The 18,947-nt window shown below is 35.6% G+C and overlaps 2 protein-coding genes across 4 annotated transcripts; both read left to right on the top strand.

The window, feature by feature from the left end:
- Positions 1–443: 443 nt before the first annotated feature.
- LOC106139485 (inactive peptidyl-prolyl cis-trans isomerase shutdown) lies at positions 444–7,755 on the top strand. Its single transcript, XM_013340940.2, has 6 exons — positions 444–655; positions 2,192–2,305; positions 3,760–3,908; positions 4,899–5,014; positions 6,114–6,316; positions 6,752–7,755. Exons 1-6 carry the CDS (start codon positions 603–605, stop codon positions 7,500–7,502), a joined length of 1,386 nt encoding a protein of 461 aa, XP_013196394.1. The 5' UTR covers positions 444–602; the 3' UTR covers positions 7,503–7,755.
- A 394-nt stretch (positions 7,756–8,149) lies between these two features.
- On the top strand, positions 8,150–18,303 carry LOC106139490 (multiple coagulation factor deficiency protein 2 homolog). 3 transcript variants are annotated; one of them, XM_013340945.2, is made up of 7 exons: positions 8,150–8,303; positions 8,504–8,615; positions 9,709–9,753; positions 10,423–10,546; positions 11,653–11,695; positions 12,240–12,388; positions 13,724–15,804. In XM_013340945.2, exons 2-7 carry the CDS (start codon positions 8,514–8,516, stop codon positions 13,912–13,914), a joined length of 654 nt encoding a protein of 217 aa, XP_013196399.1. In that variant the 5' UTR covers positions 8,150–8,303; positions 8,504–8,513; the 3' UTR covers positions 13,915–15,804. The 3 variants fall into 3 exon arrangements, with proteins under 3 accessions (XP_013196399.1, XP_013196403.1, XP_013196404.1); XM_013340949.2 differs by lacking the exon at positions 13,724–15,804 and adding an exon at positions 17,259–17,561 and having other exon boundaries at positions 8,152–8,303; XM_013340950.2 differs by lacking the exon at positions 13,724–15,804 and adding an exon at positions 18,096–18,303 and having other exon boundaries at positions 8,154–8,303.
- The last annotated feature ends 644 nt before the right edge of the window (positions 18,304–18,947 follow it).

The following is an 18,947-nucleotide window of genomic DNA, read 5'->3' as shown; positions in this document are numbered from 1 at the left end:
TCAACCGTAAGTCAACTGTCAACTTTACCTCCACGTCAATGTCAACGCCAAGGAAATTTTTGATTTAATGGAAGTGCCATTTCAATTTAATTCATGCACTACCCCTGACTGACTGTTATGGCCGATCTGCTCATATAACAGTGCTGGCACGTGTCGTACGCCGTAACGTAACCCTCAGTCTCAGTGAAAAATTATATTCTTATATTCGTTTTGTATGCAGCGGATAGCGTCATTCGTTACGGCATGGCACTGTTATATCTGTGCATTGGCCTTTAAGAACCGCGAGTCTTAACTTTGACACTTGCTGGTTCTATCCGCCTGTGCTACCCACAGGCCCCGCCATGTAAATTTAATTTTCAATAAATAAAACAGTACCTTACGTCAGTGTCAATGTCAACAATTTTATCAATGTCACTCAAGTAAAGTTTGTTGTCTTACCGGGAAACTATGCCGGGAAAATATTCCCAAAATTTTGTTTTTGTTTTTGCCATGATTTTTTTGCCCACATCGAGTTTTATTTGTGATTTTTAGATTTGTAGAGAATTAGGAACGAAACTTACTACATACATATTCTTATCTACATAGGCTAAAAAATCAACAACATGGAGAGCGTGTTTCAAGAACCTGTGCAGCTTTCAAAAGGCATCAATTTAAAGTAAGTCGCAAGCCTTAATGCGGAATCTGTTAAAACTGAAATTATTTTGTCTCGTCGGCGGCCACAATAAGTTTTAATTACTTCAAGTTTAAAAGAGCTATCGCTTGAATGTGACTTTTTCTATTCGCCTCAGCCTGTGGTGGCATAGAATACATAAGAATAATAATTATTGATGTTGTTTAAAACTGGTGTTTTCTTATGACTGTAAATTTTATCTCCACATTAAGTACTTACAGCTGAATGTGGCCTTACCGGCTGTTCAAGACTGTTTGCTTTGTGTACCGCTAAAAAGATAATAACAATAATATTAACTAGCCATAAGAATGTAAGTTACTTAAATCTAAATTAATGCAATTGTTTCGGCAACAATTTCTTTTTCCAAGTTTCTATGAAAAGTTGTGTATTACTGTCAGGTTCAAGCCTCTCCTTGAATGGAAGGCAGACAGACAGACAGATACATAGTATCTCTATTTAGTGTGGGGCAGCCACTACATCATTCCACAGGCCGCAATCTCTGCATACTTCTTTCTTTTCAGTCACATTTATAACTCTGTTAAACAAAGAGATAAGGCTACTTTTGACCTGACCAATGTTGTGAAACCAAAAGATATGACAATTATTATAAGTGATATTTGAAACGAAAAAATCATTTACAAAAACATGCAATCAACCTGTTTTTAAAATGAATACATTGTTCTAGTTAGTTTTTTTACTAGCGGTAGTATGCTTGTCTGTGACACGGAGGTCCTGGGTTCGAATCCCGGTCAGGGCATGATGAAAAAAGAACTTTTTCTGATTGGCCTGGGTCTTGGTTGTTTATCTATGTAAGTATTTATAATAAAATACAGTGCTGTTAAGTTAGTATCTTGTAACACAAATTTTGAACTTACTCTGAGGCTAACTCAATCAGTGTAATTTGTCGGGGATTTATTTATTTAGTTTATGGACTGGGCAAGTGAAGCGAGCAAGGTCTACCAATCAACTTGGCATGAAGTTATTTCTTTTTTTATAGTCCTATCTATTATTGTAATGCAATCACTTTGAATTTCAATATTACTTAAATCTGTCAATTGAATTTTTTGAGAACAAAGGAATTGGGTCAATTTTTTTTTTACATGTTTCCAATTTAATTCTGCAACTGTGGCAAAAGTGTAAGTCTGCTACGTAGACCTCACAGCACTTTAATTAATTTTTTTTACATACATATGGTCACGTCTATATCCCTTGCGGGGTAGACAGAGCCAACAGTCTTGAAAAGACTGAATGGCCACGTTCAGCTATTTGGCTTAATGATAGAACTGAGATTCAAATAGTGACAGGTTGCTAGCCCATCGCCTTAAAAAAGAATCCCAAGTTTGTAAACCTATCCCTTAGTCGCCTTTTACGACATCCATGGGAAAGAGATGGAGTGGTCCTATTCTTTTTTGTAACGGTGCAGGGAACCACACGGCAACATTACAAAAAAAATTTTAACACATTGAAAATTACAAAAGAAAATGCAGTATATGATATGAAGGGTTTCCTGAACGGTTTCAGTGAACTGATGACCACAGCGACGGAGTTCCACCTCGACATGGATTTCAAGAAGAAGCAGAATGGAATGTCAATCAATATGGATGACGACTTTTTCCCGGACATGGACGATGACAGGTATTATATTATTTAACACTAGAGGCCGCCCGCGACTTCGTCCGCATGGAAACCCTATCAATCCCGCGGGAACTCTGGGATAAAAAGTAGCCTATGTGTTATTCTGGGTCTTCAGCTACCTACATACCAAATTTCATGGTAATCGGTTCAGTAGTTTTTGCGTGAAAGAGTAACAAACATCCATACATCCATACAAACTTTCGCCTTTATAATAGTAGTAGGATGTTGAGTGTGAAGTTGACGTTGTTGAAGAAAATGCTGCAGTGCAGTTTGTTACCGCTTCTTCTGCACTGACGCCTTGGAAGCGGCAGTAAACTTAGTTATTAAGTAATTTATTTGACGTCAACCAATGTTGTTAAACCATACGTTTTGACAATTATTAAGCGATATACTCGTATAGTATCCTATAGTAATGAATAAAAATTTTGAATTTTGAATTTGATTTTGAGTATTGAAAATACATACATCACATCTATATTATTTGCGGGGTAGACAGTGCCAGCACAACACTTGTTGAAAAGACTGATAGGCAATGTTCAGCTGTTTGGCAATAAATGATAGAATTGAGATTCAAAAGTGACAGGTTGCTAGTTCGTCGCCTACAAGAGGCATCCCAAGTTTATAAGCCAATCCTTAGTCGCCTTTTACGACATCCATTGGAAAGAAATGGACTGGTCTTAACCATACGGATTTCTTTTGGTATGTATGATTGCGACGCGATAATTTTCGAACCATTGGTCTGATTTTTATTGTAGGATCTGTCGAAACATTTTTAAGTACGTAGAGTTTCGAAATCTAGGGCTTCGAAATCGGTTCCGTCATTTGTTTGGTTTTTTTTTTGTAATATCTTTATTACACAGAAGTTTACATAGTTATAAAAGAAATTAATCACTTGCAAGAACTTATCCCATTAAGGGATCTCTTCCAGTCAACCGGCAAACAATAAAATTTTGAGGAACTTATACAAAATTTTGTAAAATATAAGTGTGTTTCTTAAAAAAGTGATCGCGAGTTAGCAAATGTTGCGGATGTCAGACGGGAGTCGCTTCGTGTAAACACCTGACTCACCCAAATCCAGGGTCCATGGTCGAAGGCGCACCCCGGGCTCCTCTCCAGAGTGGTGAGGATGATGCAACCAGAACGTAACGCCAGGAGTAAAGAAGTGTGTTAATAAATAGAATAGAATAGAACAGATTTATTTTCAAAATTGGATACAAGGTATCACTTATTGACGTCACATAACTTAAATCTAATTATAACTACTACCGCTTCCAAAGCGCATGTGTAGAAGAAGCGGCGGAACAAACTACACTGCAGCATTTTCATAGGACGTCAATTTACAAATATAGATCTCTCAAATGTAAATCGTGGACGAATGCACATTGTCTACATTAAAAAACATGTATGAATGTAGAACTGATTATAAATAAAATTGCAACCGATATTGTTTGTAGTGATGAGGAAGATGTTCTGAAGAACATTGAAGACTCAGCTGACAAGCTGATGCTCTCGTCTCCAGAGTACCTGTCCTTTGACGAATTAGCCAAAAGGATGATAGATTGTATACCAAGCGGGGAGGTTAAGATGCTGATTATAGAAGAGGGTAAGTAAGTAAAGCCGTGTGGTTCCCGGCACATACATACATATAATGACGTCTATATCCCTTGTGGGGTAGACAGGGCTAACAGTTTTGTGAAGACTGCGTGAAAAGGGAAAAAGGCGTGATTTTATGTATGTGTGTATGTTACCGCTTCTTACATACATACATACAAATGGTCACTGCTATATCCCTTGCGGGGAAGACAGAGCCAACAGTCTTGTGAAGACTGGCCACGTTAAGCTGTTTGGCTTTAAGATAGAATTGAGATTCAAATAGTGACGGGTTGCTAGCCTATCGCCTAAAAGAAGAATCCCAAGTTTTTAAACCTACCCCTCAGTCGCCTTTTTTACGACATCCATTAGAGAGTGATGAAGTGGTCCTATTCTTTTTTCTATTGGTGCCGGGAACCATAGTCTATTATTTTTTTTATATTAGTCTTTTTAAGACTATTGGCACTGCGACGAAATCTATACGCTACAAGTCACAAGAATAAAAAATAAAATTACGCGACGCTATCAATCAAAAACAGCGAAGAACCTAAATCGCGCAAGCAAAGATTTCACGGATTGGAGCTATATATACAACCTCCGACACAACATCGTCTGTCGCGCGGTTCCCCAGGCGTCACACCAGCCTACAGGAAGATCTTCCCTTTGGTGGCGGTCGAGCCGAAGCATCGCTTCCACAGCACTGTTTACCCCGCAAGGGATAATGACGTGATTATATGTACATATGTATGTTGAAAAAGGTGTGTGCGACTTTATGGCATGTCTCTTTCAGGCGATGGGCCCTTCCCGCAAGGGATATAGACGTGACTATATGTATGTATGTTTGGAAAAGGTGTATGCGACTTTATGTCATCTCTCTTCTCTCTTTCTCTTTCAGGTGATGGGCCCTTCCCGTAAGGGATTAAGACGTGTCCACATGTATGTATGTATGTTGGAAAAGGTGTATGCGACTTTATGTCATCTCTCTTCTCTCTTTCTCTTTCAGGCGATGGGCCTCTAGTGCCTGTAGACGCTGAAGTGACCCTCCATTTCGCCGCTTACTGGGAGAAAACTAATATTCCTTTTGATTCAACTCTCACTATGAATCGAGGCATGCCTATGGTGAGTGAAGCTGTTTAAGCAAGTATTATTACACTAGTGCCGTGTGGTTCCCGGCACCAATACAAAAAAGAATAGGGCCACTCCATCTCTTTCCCACGGATGTCGTAAAAGGCGACTTAGGGATAGGCTTATAAACTTGGGATTCCTCTTTTAGGCGATGGGCTAGCAACCTGTCACTATTTGAATCTCAATTCTATCTTAAAGCCAAATAGCTGAACGTGGCCTATCAGTCTTTACAAGACTGTTTGCTCTGTCTACCCCGCAAGGAATATAGACGTGATTATATTTATGTATGTATATTACACTAGCTGTGCCCGCATCTTCGTCCGCGTGGAATAGTTATTATGGGCATCATTGAAGCTCTCAAGGATGAATATTTTTCCCCGTATTTTTTCACATTTTCCATTATTTCTATGCTCCCTGTAGTTGCAGCGTGATGTTATATAGCCTAAAGCCTTCCTCGATAAATGGTCTGTTCGACGCAAGAATTTTTCGATTCGGACCAGTAGTTGCTGAGATTAGCGCGTTCAAACAAACAATCAAACAAACAAACTTTTCAGCTTTATAATATTAATATAGATACATACATACATAAAATCACGCCTCTCTCCCGGAGGGGTAAGCAGAGACTACATCTTTCCACTTGCTCTGCATACTTCCTTCAAATAAAGTAAATTTACAAGCTATACATACATACATATGGTCACGTCTATATCCCTTGCGGGGTAGAAAGAGCCAACAGTCTTGAAAAGACTGAATGGCCACGTTCAGCTGTTGACTTAATGATGGTATTGTGATTCAAACAATAACAGGTTGCTACCGCATCGCCTTGATGAAGAATCCCCAATTTTTTTCTGCCTCCATCTCTTTCCCATGGATGTCGTAAAAGGCGACTAAGGGATAGGCTTACAAACTTGGGATTCTTTTTTAGGCGATGGGCTAGCAACCTGTCACCATTTGAATCTCAATTCTATCATTAAGCCAAACAGCTGAACGTGGCCTATCAGTCTTCTCAAGACTGTCTGTCTACCCCGCAAGGGATATAGACGAGACCATAGCTATGTATGCATACACTCGATCATATAATTTTTTTTTTCAGACGCTACGCCTAGGCAAGAGAAAGATCCTGCCGGGCCTAGAGATTGGCCTCACCATGGTCCACGGCCCAACAGCTCGCTTCCACTTACTGCTGGAGCCTGCAGCGGCCTGGGGGCCTCAGGGGGTGCCCCCCAGGATAAGGCCCGAGAGGGCTTTGTTCGTGATATCTTTGTACAGCGTTAGTGATGTGCACGCTGGAGACAGGTAAGTCTCTTTTTCCCAGCTTCAGAATAGAACCACACCATCATATTTTTCCCATAAATGTCGTAGACGGCGACTAAGGGGTAGGCGTTGGGACAGCAATTTGAATCTCAATTCCATCATTTATAATAATATGTTAGGCTCTGTCTACCTTGTGTGAGGGACACATTCAGTCAACTGAATGTGTGACCATGATCCAATATGAGTTAAGTTTCCCTGCAAAGGTTGCGGAGGTCAGATGGGAGTCGCTTCGTTAAGAAACCAGACTCACCCAATCCAGGATCCGTGGTTGTAAAAGAGTACTCCAAGCTCCTTTCCATAGAGGTGAGAATGTAGCCAGAACTAACTCCAGGAGATAGAAAAGAAGTAGTAGGCATAGGTAACATCTTAACACATATCTCTTCCTATCTTTCACCATGTAAATGGTTTTTTTTCCAGGTTCAATGACCTACCAATGGAACAACAGAAGAAATTCGAAGTGACCATTAAAACTGTCAATGGCCTATATACATCAGCCAAAGATTTGTTTTCAAAGAAAAAGTTTAAAAAGGCAATAAAAAATTACCAACAAGCCATATCAGTGCTGAACGTCTCCCGCCCGGAAACCGAAGCAGAGGAGGGGGAAATTAAAAAATTGAAAATAACAGCATATATAAATTTAGCTTTGTGTTATTGTAAAATAGATAAACCTAAATATGCTATGAATATGTGTGAAAATTTAGATAGAATAAGCAATTTAGATAGTCATTGCAAAGGTTTGTTTTATTACGGTCGTGCGCATCATATGATAGGTAAACACGAAGAGGCGTTGGTCTATTACAGGAAGGCTTTGAAATTGGAACCGAAGAACAGAGACATAGGTAAGGCACTGGCCGATTTGGATCAGTATTTAAAAAGATCCGCGAAAAAAGAAAAAGAAATATGGCAGAACGCGTTCCAGTCCGCGCCCGAGGAGAAGAAAGAAAAAGTTGTCTATGCCGTGGATGAGGATTTCCAAAATGGCGTCCGGGAAATGTGCAAGGATTTGGCGGAGAGGAGCGAATATGCGAAATTCGATTTGCCAACGGGGTTGACGAATGACGAAGTGGATTGTATAAAAGGATTGGTTAGTGATTTTGAGGGATTGGTTGTTCAAGAAGACGGCGAGGGAAAAAGGAAAAAAGTCAGCATTATTAAAAAGATGTCATAGACATAGATATTATTGTAATTTAATATTACCTAAATAATTCCTTAATATCTTAAGACAAAAAATAATTAAGAACTCTACATATATTCCAGCAGCCAATGAATATTAGTTATAAATTAAGTATTTTAGTTATTTGTCAAGGTATAACCTTTTTAGTATTTACAATTTTTGTGCCATTTAATTACCTCTTACATTAACCTATAGTTTAGAATTAAGTTAAGATTTAAAAATAAAGACATTTACTTATTTTTGCAATATTGGTATATTATTTTTTAATTATAAACACAGAATAACATACATAAATAAGTGGGCGAATTGAGAATCTCCTCCTTTTTTTGAAGTTAGTCAAAAACAATGTTTGCCATCCTGAATAAGGTTTCATGCGACCGTGATGATTGTAATAAAACAAAAGTATTTTAATCAGACTAGCTTTCGCCAGCGTGAGAATACCCTTTGTCCTATGACCTTCTCCGCACTCCACCCGTTTCTATTAAAGATTTCATGAAGATCGGTTGAGTGGGTTTTAACGTGAAAGACGGGCAAACAAATACACTCATTTATATTTATATTATTGGATATTGCACAAATGAATTGAACAAAACGCAAAAACATCTCACGTGGCTCATCCGTGAACAAAACGAAACGTCAAAGTCACGAACCAAACGACTGACGTGTAAACTTGTTGGGAATTTTTGTGGTTTTCTAAAACGTTTGCGAAACATTTCGCTTACGTTTGTATTATCAATACGATATATTCGATAAGCTATTATCGCTTATGTCCACGTAGTGTGTCTATAATAACAGGTATAATTAATTTTCCATAGTTTTCTTACATCTATGTAAGTTTACATTGAAAGTTTTAAACTCCTCTTCTGATTTAATCTATTTAATATTTTCATAGTAAATTATCAATAGGTTTTGAATAAAGTTTTATTTAAAAGGTATATATTGCTTTTCTTTTAGATTTTGTTTGTGAATTAAATCGAAAGAGGTTATATTTTTAGGTAAAAAAATATGTTGCGTTCAATATTACTCTTCGCCGCTGTACTGCAGTGCACAATTTCTCAACAATATCAGCAGAAAGTAGCGCCAGGTGTCCCACCACAGAACTACCAGGTAAACAAAATTTTTTAATATTTAATTTTCGTAAAAAAAAAAACCGTTTATACTATGGGAGTAACAGGTACATGTTTCTGGAGATAGCTCAATATCAATCTTACCCTGTGCTCTTCAGTTTCCAGTGTTCTTGATCTAATATTGCATTGAAAAGATTGATGAATTTAGATGAAGCAGAAGATTTATGCAGGGTTTGTGATAAGTGGAAAAATTTAGTTTCCTAAGACTCTTCTTCTCTTTTCCGATACATACAACTTGGGGATTTTCTAGGCAAGACTGTATAGGTATTATTTGAGGTTGCGTGTACCACCTTAGGCCTCATCTTACTTGCCACCAGGCAAATAGAGGTCCAATGCATTAAAATTATTATTAAAAAACAAGAAAGTGAAAGTTAAAATACTAAGAAATAGAAAATATTAATGTAACAATCTCAAAGCTCTCAAAAGTGCTCTAACAAAATAGCATTGACTTTAAAGTGATGCCTCAAGTTCATAAGATCTTAGCATTTAGTTTACCTTTACTTAGTTTAAAAAATAAACTGCAACTCTTAACTCTATTATCTGCATTCCAAATTCAACAAGCCAACAGTCTCAAAAAGGCTGAGAGGCCACGTTCAGCTGGCTTTATGATGGAATTGAGATTCAAATAGTGACAGGTTGCTAGCCCATTGCTTAAAAGAAGAGTCCCAAGTTTATTTACCTATCCCTTTGTCGCCTTTTACACCATGGGATAAACAGATAAGAGTGCTCCTATTCTTAAGAGCCGGGTACCACACGGTAACAATAGAAACCTAGTTTATGTACTACTAGAGGCCGCCCGCGACTTCGTCCGCATGGAAACCCTATCAATCCCGCTGGAACTCTGGGATAAAAAGAAGCCTACCTATATGTTATTCTGGGTCTTCAGCTACCTACATACCAAATTTCATAGTAATCGGTTCAGTAGTTTTTGCGAGTCTCGAACTTACTTCGAGGCTAACTCAATCAGTGTAATTTGTCCCGTATATATTTATATTTATACTGACATCAGGACATGCTCACAAACTTTCGCATTTATAATATTAGTAGGATGTAATATTCTCATTCATTTACAGAATTATCAACCGCCGCCCCCACCTCCCCAGCCTGTACATCAACAGGTAGGCAAAATAAAACAAGTATATATGAGTGGTATCTACTAGCATACATACATATAATCACGTCTATATCCCCTGCGTGGCAGACAGAGCCAACAGTCATTGAAAGACAGTCACAATTTGACTGTCTGTCAAATTGTGACAGGTTGCTAGCCCAAAAAGGAATCTCAAGTATATAAGCCTATACCTTAGTCGCCTTTTACGACGTCCATGAGAAAGAGATGGAGTGGTGAAACCACACCGCACATACATACATATAATCAGGTCTTTATCCCGTTCGGGGTAGACAGAGTCAACAGTATCATAAGTAATCATAAGTGTTTGGCTTGTACATTTTTTGTTTTGTTTTATGAAATAATTAGTTTAACGTTCATTCGTGTTTTTTAATGTCGACATTTGTCCAAGATTTACAATTTAAGAGATCTCTATATTTGTAAATTGACGTCCGGTGAAAATGCTGCAGTGTAGTTTGTTCCGCCGCTTCTTCTACACATGCTCTTTAGAAGCGGTAGTAGTTATAATTAGATTTTAGTGACGTGACGTCAATAAGTGATATTTTGTATCCAATTTTGAAAATAAATCTATTCTATAATAGTATAGTATAGTATGAAATATAAGTTAGCAGTGTTATCAATACAAATATTTATTAAAAAATCACTCCCTCTCACCCAGCCCCCACAACAACAGTATCAACAACAACAACAATATCAACCCCCACCGCAACAATACCAGCCCCAACAACAAGTGCCCGTACAACAGGTGCCTGTACAACAACAGGCGCACGCGCATCATGGAGGTGAGTGTCATTTTTATTTGTTCATCTATACTAATATTATAACGCTGAAGAATTTGTTTGTTTCTTTGTTTGAACGCGCTTATCTCAGGAAGTACTGGTTCGAATTGAAATTTTTTTGCGTTGAATAGACCATTTATCGAGGAAGACTTTAGGCTATATAACATCACATTACAACTATAAGGAGCAAAGAAATAATGAAAAATGTGAAAAAAACGGGGAAAATTATTCATCCTTGAGGGCTTCAATGATGCCCAAAATAACTATTCCACGCGGACGAAGTCGCGGGCACAGCTGGTAACATTATAAGTATTGACATTATGTACTTTTAACATTTGCACACTGTCATGACGGCAAAACGTGTTGGAACACTATTTTACTTTTAACATGTTAAATGTATTTATGTATAGATATGTTGTTATGTACCTACTACATATGTTTTGACAAATAAATTTGTCGTAAAAGGCGACTTATGTATATGCTTATAAACTTGGGATTCTTCTTTAAGGCGATGGGCTAGCAACCTGTCACTATATGAATCCGGCGATGTCCATCCCGCAAGGGATGTGATTATATGAATTAAGTGAAGTTTATCATATTTTTTTTCTATTACGACGTTTTAAAACTACTTTTGACCGATTAATGCTAATACACCGGACGAGTTTTTAAACGATAGAAATATTGACATTAAAATTTGAATTATTTTCATTATGATATATCATTTTATCAATTCAATTTATTTTGTAAATTATATTTATTTTAAATTGCTTATTAGTATTAACTCCAAAAATAATGCGACATTATTTTATTATTGTTATATTCAACATACCTAATAGTCGACATAACCCTGCCCGCCGTTCCATATTATTTTAAAATTGCGATGCGCAACAGGGTACATATTGTACCTATTTATAAGCAGTTACTGTAATTCAACTGATGTACTTTATGATAAGCAATAAAAAAAATTAATTAGAATTTGAATCTAAAAGGATAACTCACGTTTTAAAACTTTAATTATTTATTTAGGTATTTATGTACACAAAATTATATTCAGGAGAATTTATTATTCTAGTACAAAGGTTCTACTTATTTTCTTTGTTTTGTTTCAGATCCTCAACTCCTGAATGTGGCCAACATTAACCAGGAAAGAGAGTGAGTATACAATCAATAGGTAGTTATTTTAGACGCTTTGGTAGCAGCAGTAAACTTAGTTTTAAATAATTTATTTGACGTCAACCAATGTTGTGAAACCGAAAGATATGATAATTATCAAGTGATGTTGAAGTGTCCCATAATAATGAATAAAAGTTTTGAATTTATAAATGCTTATCCGTGACGGGTCGCTATTATATAAATCTCTACTAATATTATAAAGCTGAAGAGTTTGTTTGTTTGAACGCGCTAATCCAAGGAACTACTGGTCTGAATTTAAATTCTGCGCCGAATAGACCATTTATCGAGGAAGGCTTAAGGCTATATAACATCACGCTGCAACTATAAAGAACGAAGATATAATGGAAAATGTGAAAAAAAAAAACGGGGAGAATTATTCATCCTTGAGGGCTTCAATGATGCCCATAATAACTATTCCACGCGGACGAAGTCGCGGGCACAGCTATCTCTCATGCAAAAATTCTTGTGAATAAATTTGAATCCAATTTTTTTTTTTTTATTTATTTTTTTATTTCTTCCACAGTCACATACAAGAACACATGGACGTGCCGATTGACACTTCCAAAATGTCGGAGCAAGAGTTGCAGTTTCATTATTTCAAAATGCACGATTCAGACAACAATAACAAATTGGACGGCTGCGAGTTGATCAAGTCGCTCATACATTGGCATGGTAAGGTTTTTGTTACATATATATGGTCACGTCTATATCCCTTACGGGGTGGACAGTGCCGACAGTCTTAAAAAGACTAATAGGTCACGTTACATACATACATATAAACAAACAAATCACTCGCAATGGCGGACTTATCCCGTGAAGGGATCTCTTCCAGTCAACCGGCAAACAATTCCACTTGCAGCTCCATACGTACATATGGTCACGTCTATATCTCTTGCGGGGTGGACAGAGCCGACAGTCTTAAAAAGACTAATAGGCCACGTTCGGCTGCTTGGCTTAATGATAGGATTGAGATTCAAATAGTGTCAGGTTGCTAGTCTCTCGCCTAAAGAAAGAATCCCAAGTTTATAAGCCTATCCCTTAGTCGCCTTTTACGACATCCATAGGAAAGAGATGGAGTTGTCCTATTCTTTTTCCTATTGGTGCTGGGAACCACACGGCACTCTCTCTCACTCTCATGTTCTCTTATATTGTAATGAATTTTATGTCTTAGTTTTTATATCCTCTACAGAACTAACAATTATAATGTAAGACGCCTCGGCAATATTCGACGGTGTAGTAAAACTCAATATAATAACGACCTTATTACAAGTACCGTTAAACTTAAGATCCAAAAACAAAATGACTCCTGCTATCTTGCTCGTAATGGTACAATAGCGGACAATAAGTAGGCAATAATAGCGTAATGGTGCAATATGTACCTGCAAATATTCCCTCAACGCGCAGAATGTTTCCAACTTGGCGTCCTTGTCCCCAAAATTAGGGAAAAGTTATGTTAAAGAAGACATTCCATTACATTTACTTCAACTGTTATATTATTTCTACTAAAACTGATCATTGCAGCGATCGCAATCACTCGTAGCACCGGTGAAGCTATAAAAACTATTAAATTATAAATTAAAATGTAATTATTTCAATTTGAAACCTACATTGACTTAACTTACTTGTAAGTTGTAACTTGTTCTATGTTGCCTAAACTTTTTTGGGATTCGGTAATAATGTATGTCATATGCTTTATTATACGTTGGGGAAATGCTTTGAACATGTTCTCATTATGATACATTAATTTTGGTGGTAAAGGGATTAAAATCTTTATTTATTGGTTAATATTTAAAATATACACATGCATTACTAAGTGTTGTGTAAACACTGGCAAAATTTTCGCAGCACATTTCTAAAATTTTAAAGATAATATGGACATCATATTATTATGTATCTTTACTAATATTACCTTTCATTTACAAAAATTCTGAGGGTATTGCTAAAACTTGGCCAGTGTTAAAAAAACAGCACATTCGCCCATCATTCATTCGTGTTTGTCTTCACCAGAACAAGGGCACAAACAGCAACCCCAAGGCGGACAAGCGCCTGTCGGCGAAAAGATCTTCAAAGATGACGAACTAGTCAACTTGATCGATCCAATTTTAAACATGGACGATCACAATCGAGACGGCTATATCGATTATCCGGAGTTCATCCGCGCGCAACAGAAGAGCCAGAAACAAGAGGGCAAAGCGTAACTGACATTCCGATGACGTTTAAAATGTCAATGTCAAATGTTGGCGCGAAAGTTGACGTTTCCGTGGCAGAATTTTAATTTTTTTTTAAACACAGCAATGTCCGAAAGCTTGCTGCCAAATAAATTTACGGACAGAAAATATTGTATTGGTATGAAAATGCAGTATTATATATTTTTTGTAAGTCTAAAACGTGTAGTTGACTTTCCTGAATCAAAATAAAAAATGAAAATTCTGCTACGGAATTGCAATTAACTATACTTTCTTATTTTCTCTTTACATTCTTAGTTACATCTAAATTGTAATATCTAAAAATGAACATGCAAAGTCAATATAAAAAAGACAATTCGCAAAATCTGGAATGTTGTTTGGTCACAAATGTGGATAGAAAATTTATGTACATCATCTTTGTATTGCAATGTACGGAATTACTTTGTTAAATAGTCGATATTACGCTAAAAAAGCGTAAAGGTGTACATTCTAATTTGTTTTTTTAAATTTACTAGCATTTAAAGACAATTATAGGTTGTATGTAGATTTGTTTTAATTTTGGATCTGTGAAGACGAATTTATTTTTACTAAAGTGCTTCCATTTAATTGTATTTATTTTCTCGAATATGATTCATTATGTTTTTTAACTTCTATATTTAATTTTAAGCGTTTCTCGAAAGGGCATTTAGTATTTTGCTTATATACAATCTTCCATTACTTAATTTTTGCCATTTTAATATTTAGTAAAATTTATTGACTATCATAATGACTGAGACAGTACCAGATGAGTAGGTACTATGTATGTAACTAAAATATTTTAAAGTTCTTGTAAAAAAAAATATACAACATACTGTCTATCGGCAATTCTTTGAAAAAAAAATTGATATATAGTTGTTCCTTTTCTAAACTACTTTATACGTTCCTAGTATAAATTATTGATTATTTTTTCTATTTCTTTTTTACTTTCTCACATAAACTTGATGAAGAAAAACATTTGTGTAATCAACTTGTAAATAAACTGAACCATTTTCTATGTATATTTTGAATCATTGCTAAATATAGTTTATCATAAACTGTCATTATTCCAATTTGGACTTGGTTGTCAAGTTTGAAGTACCTTATTTGACAGCTCTTCAGCCAATCAGGATCAGGATAAGGTATAAAAATTCTGATTTAGGTACATTTTAAAAGTTGCGTACACACTGGCCCACGAACGCCAACGATTGTTGGCGCGGTGTATACCCAGCTTTCGATGAGTAATTTGTACGTCTGTCTGAGAGTCGAGTCGTTTTTTTATCATTTTGTGTCGGGATCTTGATTCAGAAATATGCCATCTTTATGCTAAACAGACTTATAGATTTTAACTTGAAAGATTTACTTGCAAATGTTTAGATTAGTCACTCCTTTAGTGAACAATAAAGCATTTACCTACTTACTCTTACTGGGTAACTCATTGAATAAGTGTTTTTTTTTTATCAACAGAATCTTTTATTTCACACTCCACCAAATGTAATTTCTTAATAGTAGATATTTATAGAGATTATATAAAAAAGTTTCCTTGATTTCGTCAAGTTCCCATCATGATCTTTACATGTTGAAATGAATTGATGTGGGAATATTTCGGGAGTTAAACAAAACAAAAAAGAATCATACAAATAATTCATGATAAGCTAATCGCGTAGCAAACAAGTAAGTCTAAGATAAACTTTTTTTTAAACTATTTATTAAAAGTTTATTATGTATGTATATTTTTATATAATATAAACGTATTTAAAAAAATTTTCTGTGTGGTAAAAGTAAAGTAAGTATGCATTACGAATTTGTGTGGTATATTTATGGATGTTTCTGAATCAATTTGTTGGTTGTGTGACGTGTTAAACATTGATTAAATTTATACACTGACATTTTGTTTTTTTTTCTCAACACATGTGTTCGTCCTTTTTCATATTATATAAAATTGCTTTTGATATATACATGTCTGATATACTGTGGCCTAGTCCGTCCCTCCATTCTGTTAACATTATAAAAAAATAGTATATTAATGTCATGTGTTGGCAATACCGATTTTGCTTTTTGACGTTTGAGTTCGCCGCGTTTTTTTGGGGTCATTGTAAAAAGGGAATTCGAGCTACAAGAAGTATTAAGATGTATTATTGTAATTTATTAAAGAAGAATTGAGAAAGGAATTCTGATTGTATAATTTAGAAAGTTAACAATTCATTCAAATCTTAAATGATGCAGTGGCGTGTATTCCGTGCAGACAAACAAACAGTGTGTCCTATCCAATTATTAATATTATAAATGCGAAAGTTTGTGAGTTTATGTATGTATGGTTTGGTTACTCTTTTACGCATATACTTCTGAACCGATAACGATTAAATTTGATGTGTAGCTAGCTGAAGACACAGAATAACACAAAGGTTATAGAGTACCTAGGTACCTACATATTTTGTCTTTGATTTAGAAAGCTTTCATTGAAGTGCGATATAATTTTCGTTTGGTATATTTTCCTTCTTCAATATTTGCAGAACCAAATTTTAAATTTAGTATTTGGAAAGCCGTATTTATAATATATAAATTATCAATGAAATTAATAAGGGTTAAATTTAAACTAAAAAAAATTACCTATTTATTTGTGTGAATCTGCCAAGCTATGTGGTCGTTACGCATTTTATATTACAATTGTTTTTAGTTCCGATCACATTAACTGCTTTACATCAAGCGAGCTTTAGCTTGGACGCCTGTAACAGTATTTTCAAACGTCGAAATCCTAAATGATATAGTACCTACCTTATTCAAACAAATACTTATAAAAACTTCCCGAATTTTATTTGGATTGTTTGAATTAGGTACTGAATAATTCAGGACGTCTGAATTTACATTTTGAAATGAAATACGCGCTTGGAATTAGGTGCCTGTCAATTTTTTTTTTATTATTATTAACGGCTAGTATTATGACTACGCCGCATTTTTTTGTGAAATGTTATGATAAGCCCTATTTGAAACTGGGGTAAGTATTGTTTTGTCATTTGATACCTTGCTTGTGTTAAAATGTATAGTTTTAGTAAGTTGCCAAATAGGCATTATACGAGGGGAAAATATGTAGGTCAATAATTAAAAAATCATACGCACTTATAATCTCTATGGGTTGATAGTCGGTTGCCAATTTCCCGGAAGGTAGACAGCGACTACATATTTCCACTTGCTACAAACTCTTTCGCTTCATCAAATTCATGAACTATTTTCAAGCAAGCTCATCTATTTAAGAGAGTTATTCGATAAATTAAACATTTCTATTTTCCCACCTTGGGGCTGAGAAACCTGATGAAAATGGGCGTATTTTTTACAATTTTCAGGGCAAGTGGACATTAACCATAGAGCATACAAAGACAACGAATTAGAAGATGTATTGGAGCAGGCTCTCAAACATACCGACCTTAATAAGGACGGATACGTGGATTACACTGAATATGTGATTAGTAATTATAAAGCTAAAATAGCTGATGCATCACAGAAATAATAATTTTCATGCAAACGGCCATTTCCGTCAAACGCCATCTAGCGGCGAACGGCAGTACTATGTAAAAATGATTCCAGCGCCATCTATTGTCCAATTGCATTTCTGTCATTTATTTTTATTAAAATTTTGTGTGATTTTTTTTGTTTTTATTATTACATTTTATCCTTTCAAGCATTGGACCGACTGGTTGAACATGAGCATATATCAAATCTATTTAGTTATTATTTCAGCAGGTATGTACGTAAAGTATCCCTCTAGTACGTAATAAACTTATTGCATGTATCCGCCGGCGAATAAACGAAGATTTCTTTGCCTAGATCTTTTTTATTCTCTGTTCCTGAACTAATTAAATAAATATGTAAGGGACAAATTACACAGATTTAGCCTCGTAGTAGATTCGAGACTTGTGTTACGATACTATATATACTAACTCAACGATACTATATTTTATAATAACATCCAAGACCCAGACCAATCATAAACTTCTTTTCTCATCATGCCTTGACCGGGATTCAAACCCGAGTTTAAGAATATCGAAGCGCTTCCTTAAAATTACCAAGAACATGCATCCCAAATCGGCTTTACGATGTCTGTCGGTTACTTGATAACTAAACAATTTTCTAAGTACAAAGGTAAATGCCTATTCACTTTTAATAATGTGATTATATTTCAGAACCCAATGGTCAAGTTCAAGAAACGACTGTCCTTTACAAAGATACTGACTTTGAGGAGATCGTAGAGGGAGCTATGAAGCAAGCAGATTTTAATAAGGACGGTTTCATAGATTACGCTGAATTCAAAATGGCGACTGGAAGACCATTAGCCACATAATTTATTTATTTTGTACTGATTTTCTACATTATAATAAGACTAAGTGTTGAGACAGTTTTATTTTTGTTCCCTAATATTTTTGTCATCACATATAGTATAAAATGTTTTTTATGCATAATAAAAAAAAAATTGAAAAAAGAACGTCATTCCAGGATATTTAAAAAATAATACTCGTAACAAAATTTTTCTTTTTATTGTCAACACACCTTATTCTACTTAAGATATTCTTAAAATATAAAATAATTTCACATTAAACTTAGATTATTAAACAATTCATATACCTACCTACGTAGTCATGATATAAAATATACAAATAACAATTGTAAGTACATGGGTGCTGCCTATTTGCACGCCCGAGGCAAATATTGCCTATTGTAAAAGTCTATCAAGGGAAAGGCTGAAAATTTGTGATACCTTATAAGGCGATGGGGTAGCTCCTTGTTACTATTTGAATATCAGTGGATTTTCAGTCTTTTCGAGAGCGTTTGCTCTGTTTACCCCGTAAGGCATAAAGACGTGATATTATGTATGTATGTACAGGAGAAAGAAAATACGCGAAAATCGGTGGTTTTGGAAAGGCGTAGCGAGATATAGGCAGGACTGAGGTATGTGAATAACAGTACAGTTTGTTACCGCTTCTTCTGCACTGACGCCTTGGAAGCGGCAATAAACGTAGATTTAAGTAATTTATTTG

This window comes from Amyelois transitella, chromosome 28, assembly GCF_032362555.1.
Source record: "Amyelois transitella isolate CPQ chromosome 28, ilAmyTran1.1, whole genome shotgun sequence".
In the NCBI taxonomy this organism is placed as follows: Eukaryota; Metazoa; Arthropoda; class Insecta; order Lepidoptera; family Pyralidae; genus Amyelois; species Amyelois transitella.
This window is presented reverse-complemented; position numbering and strand designations above follow the sequence as displayed.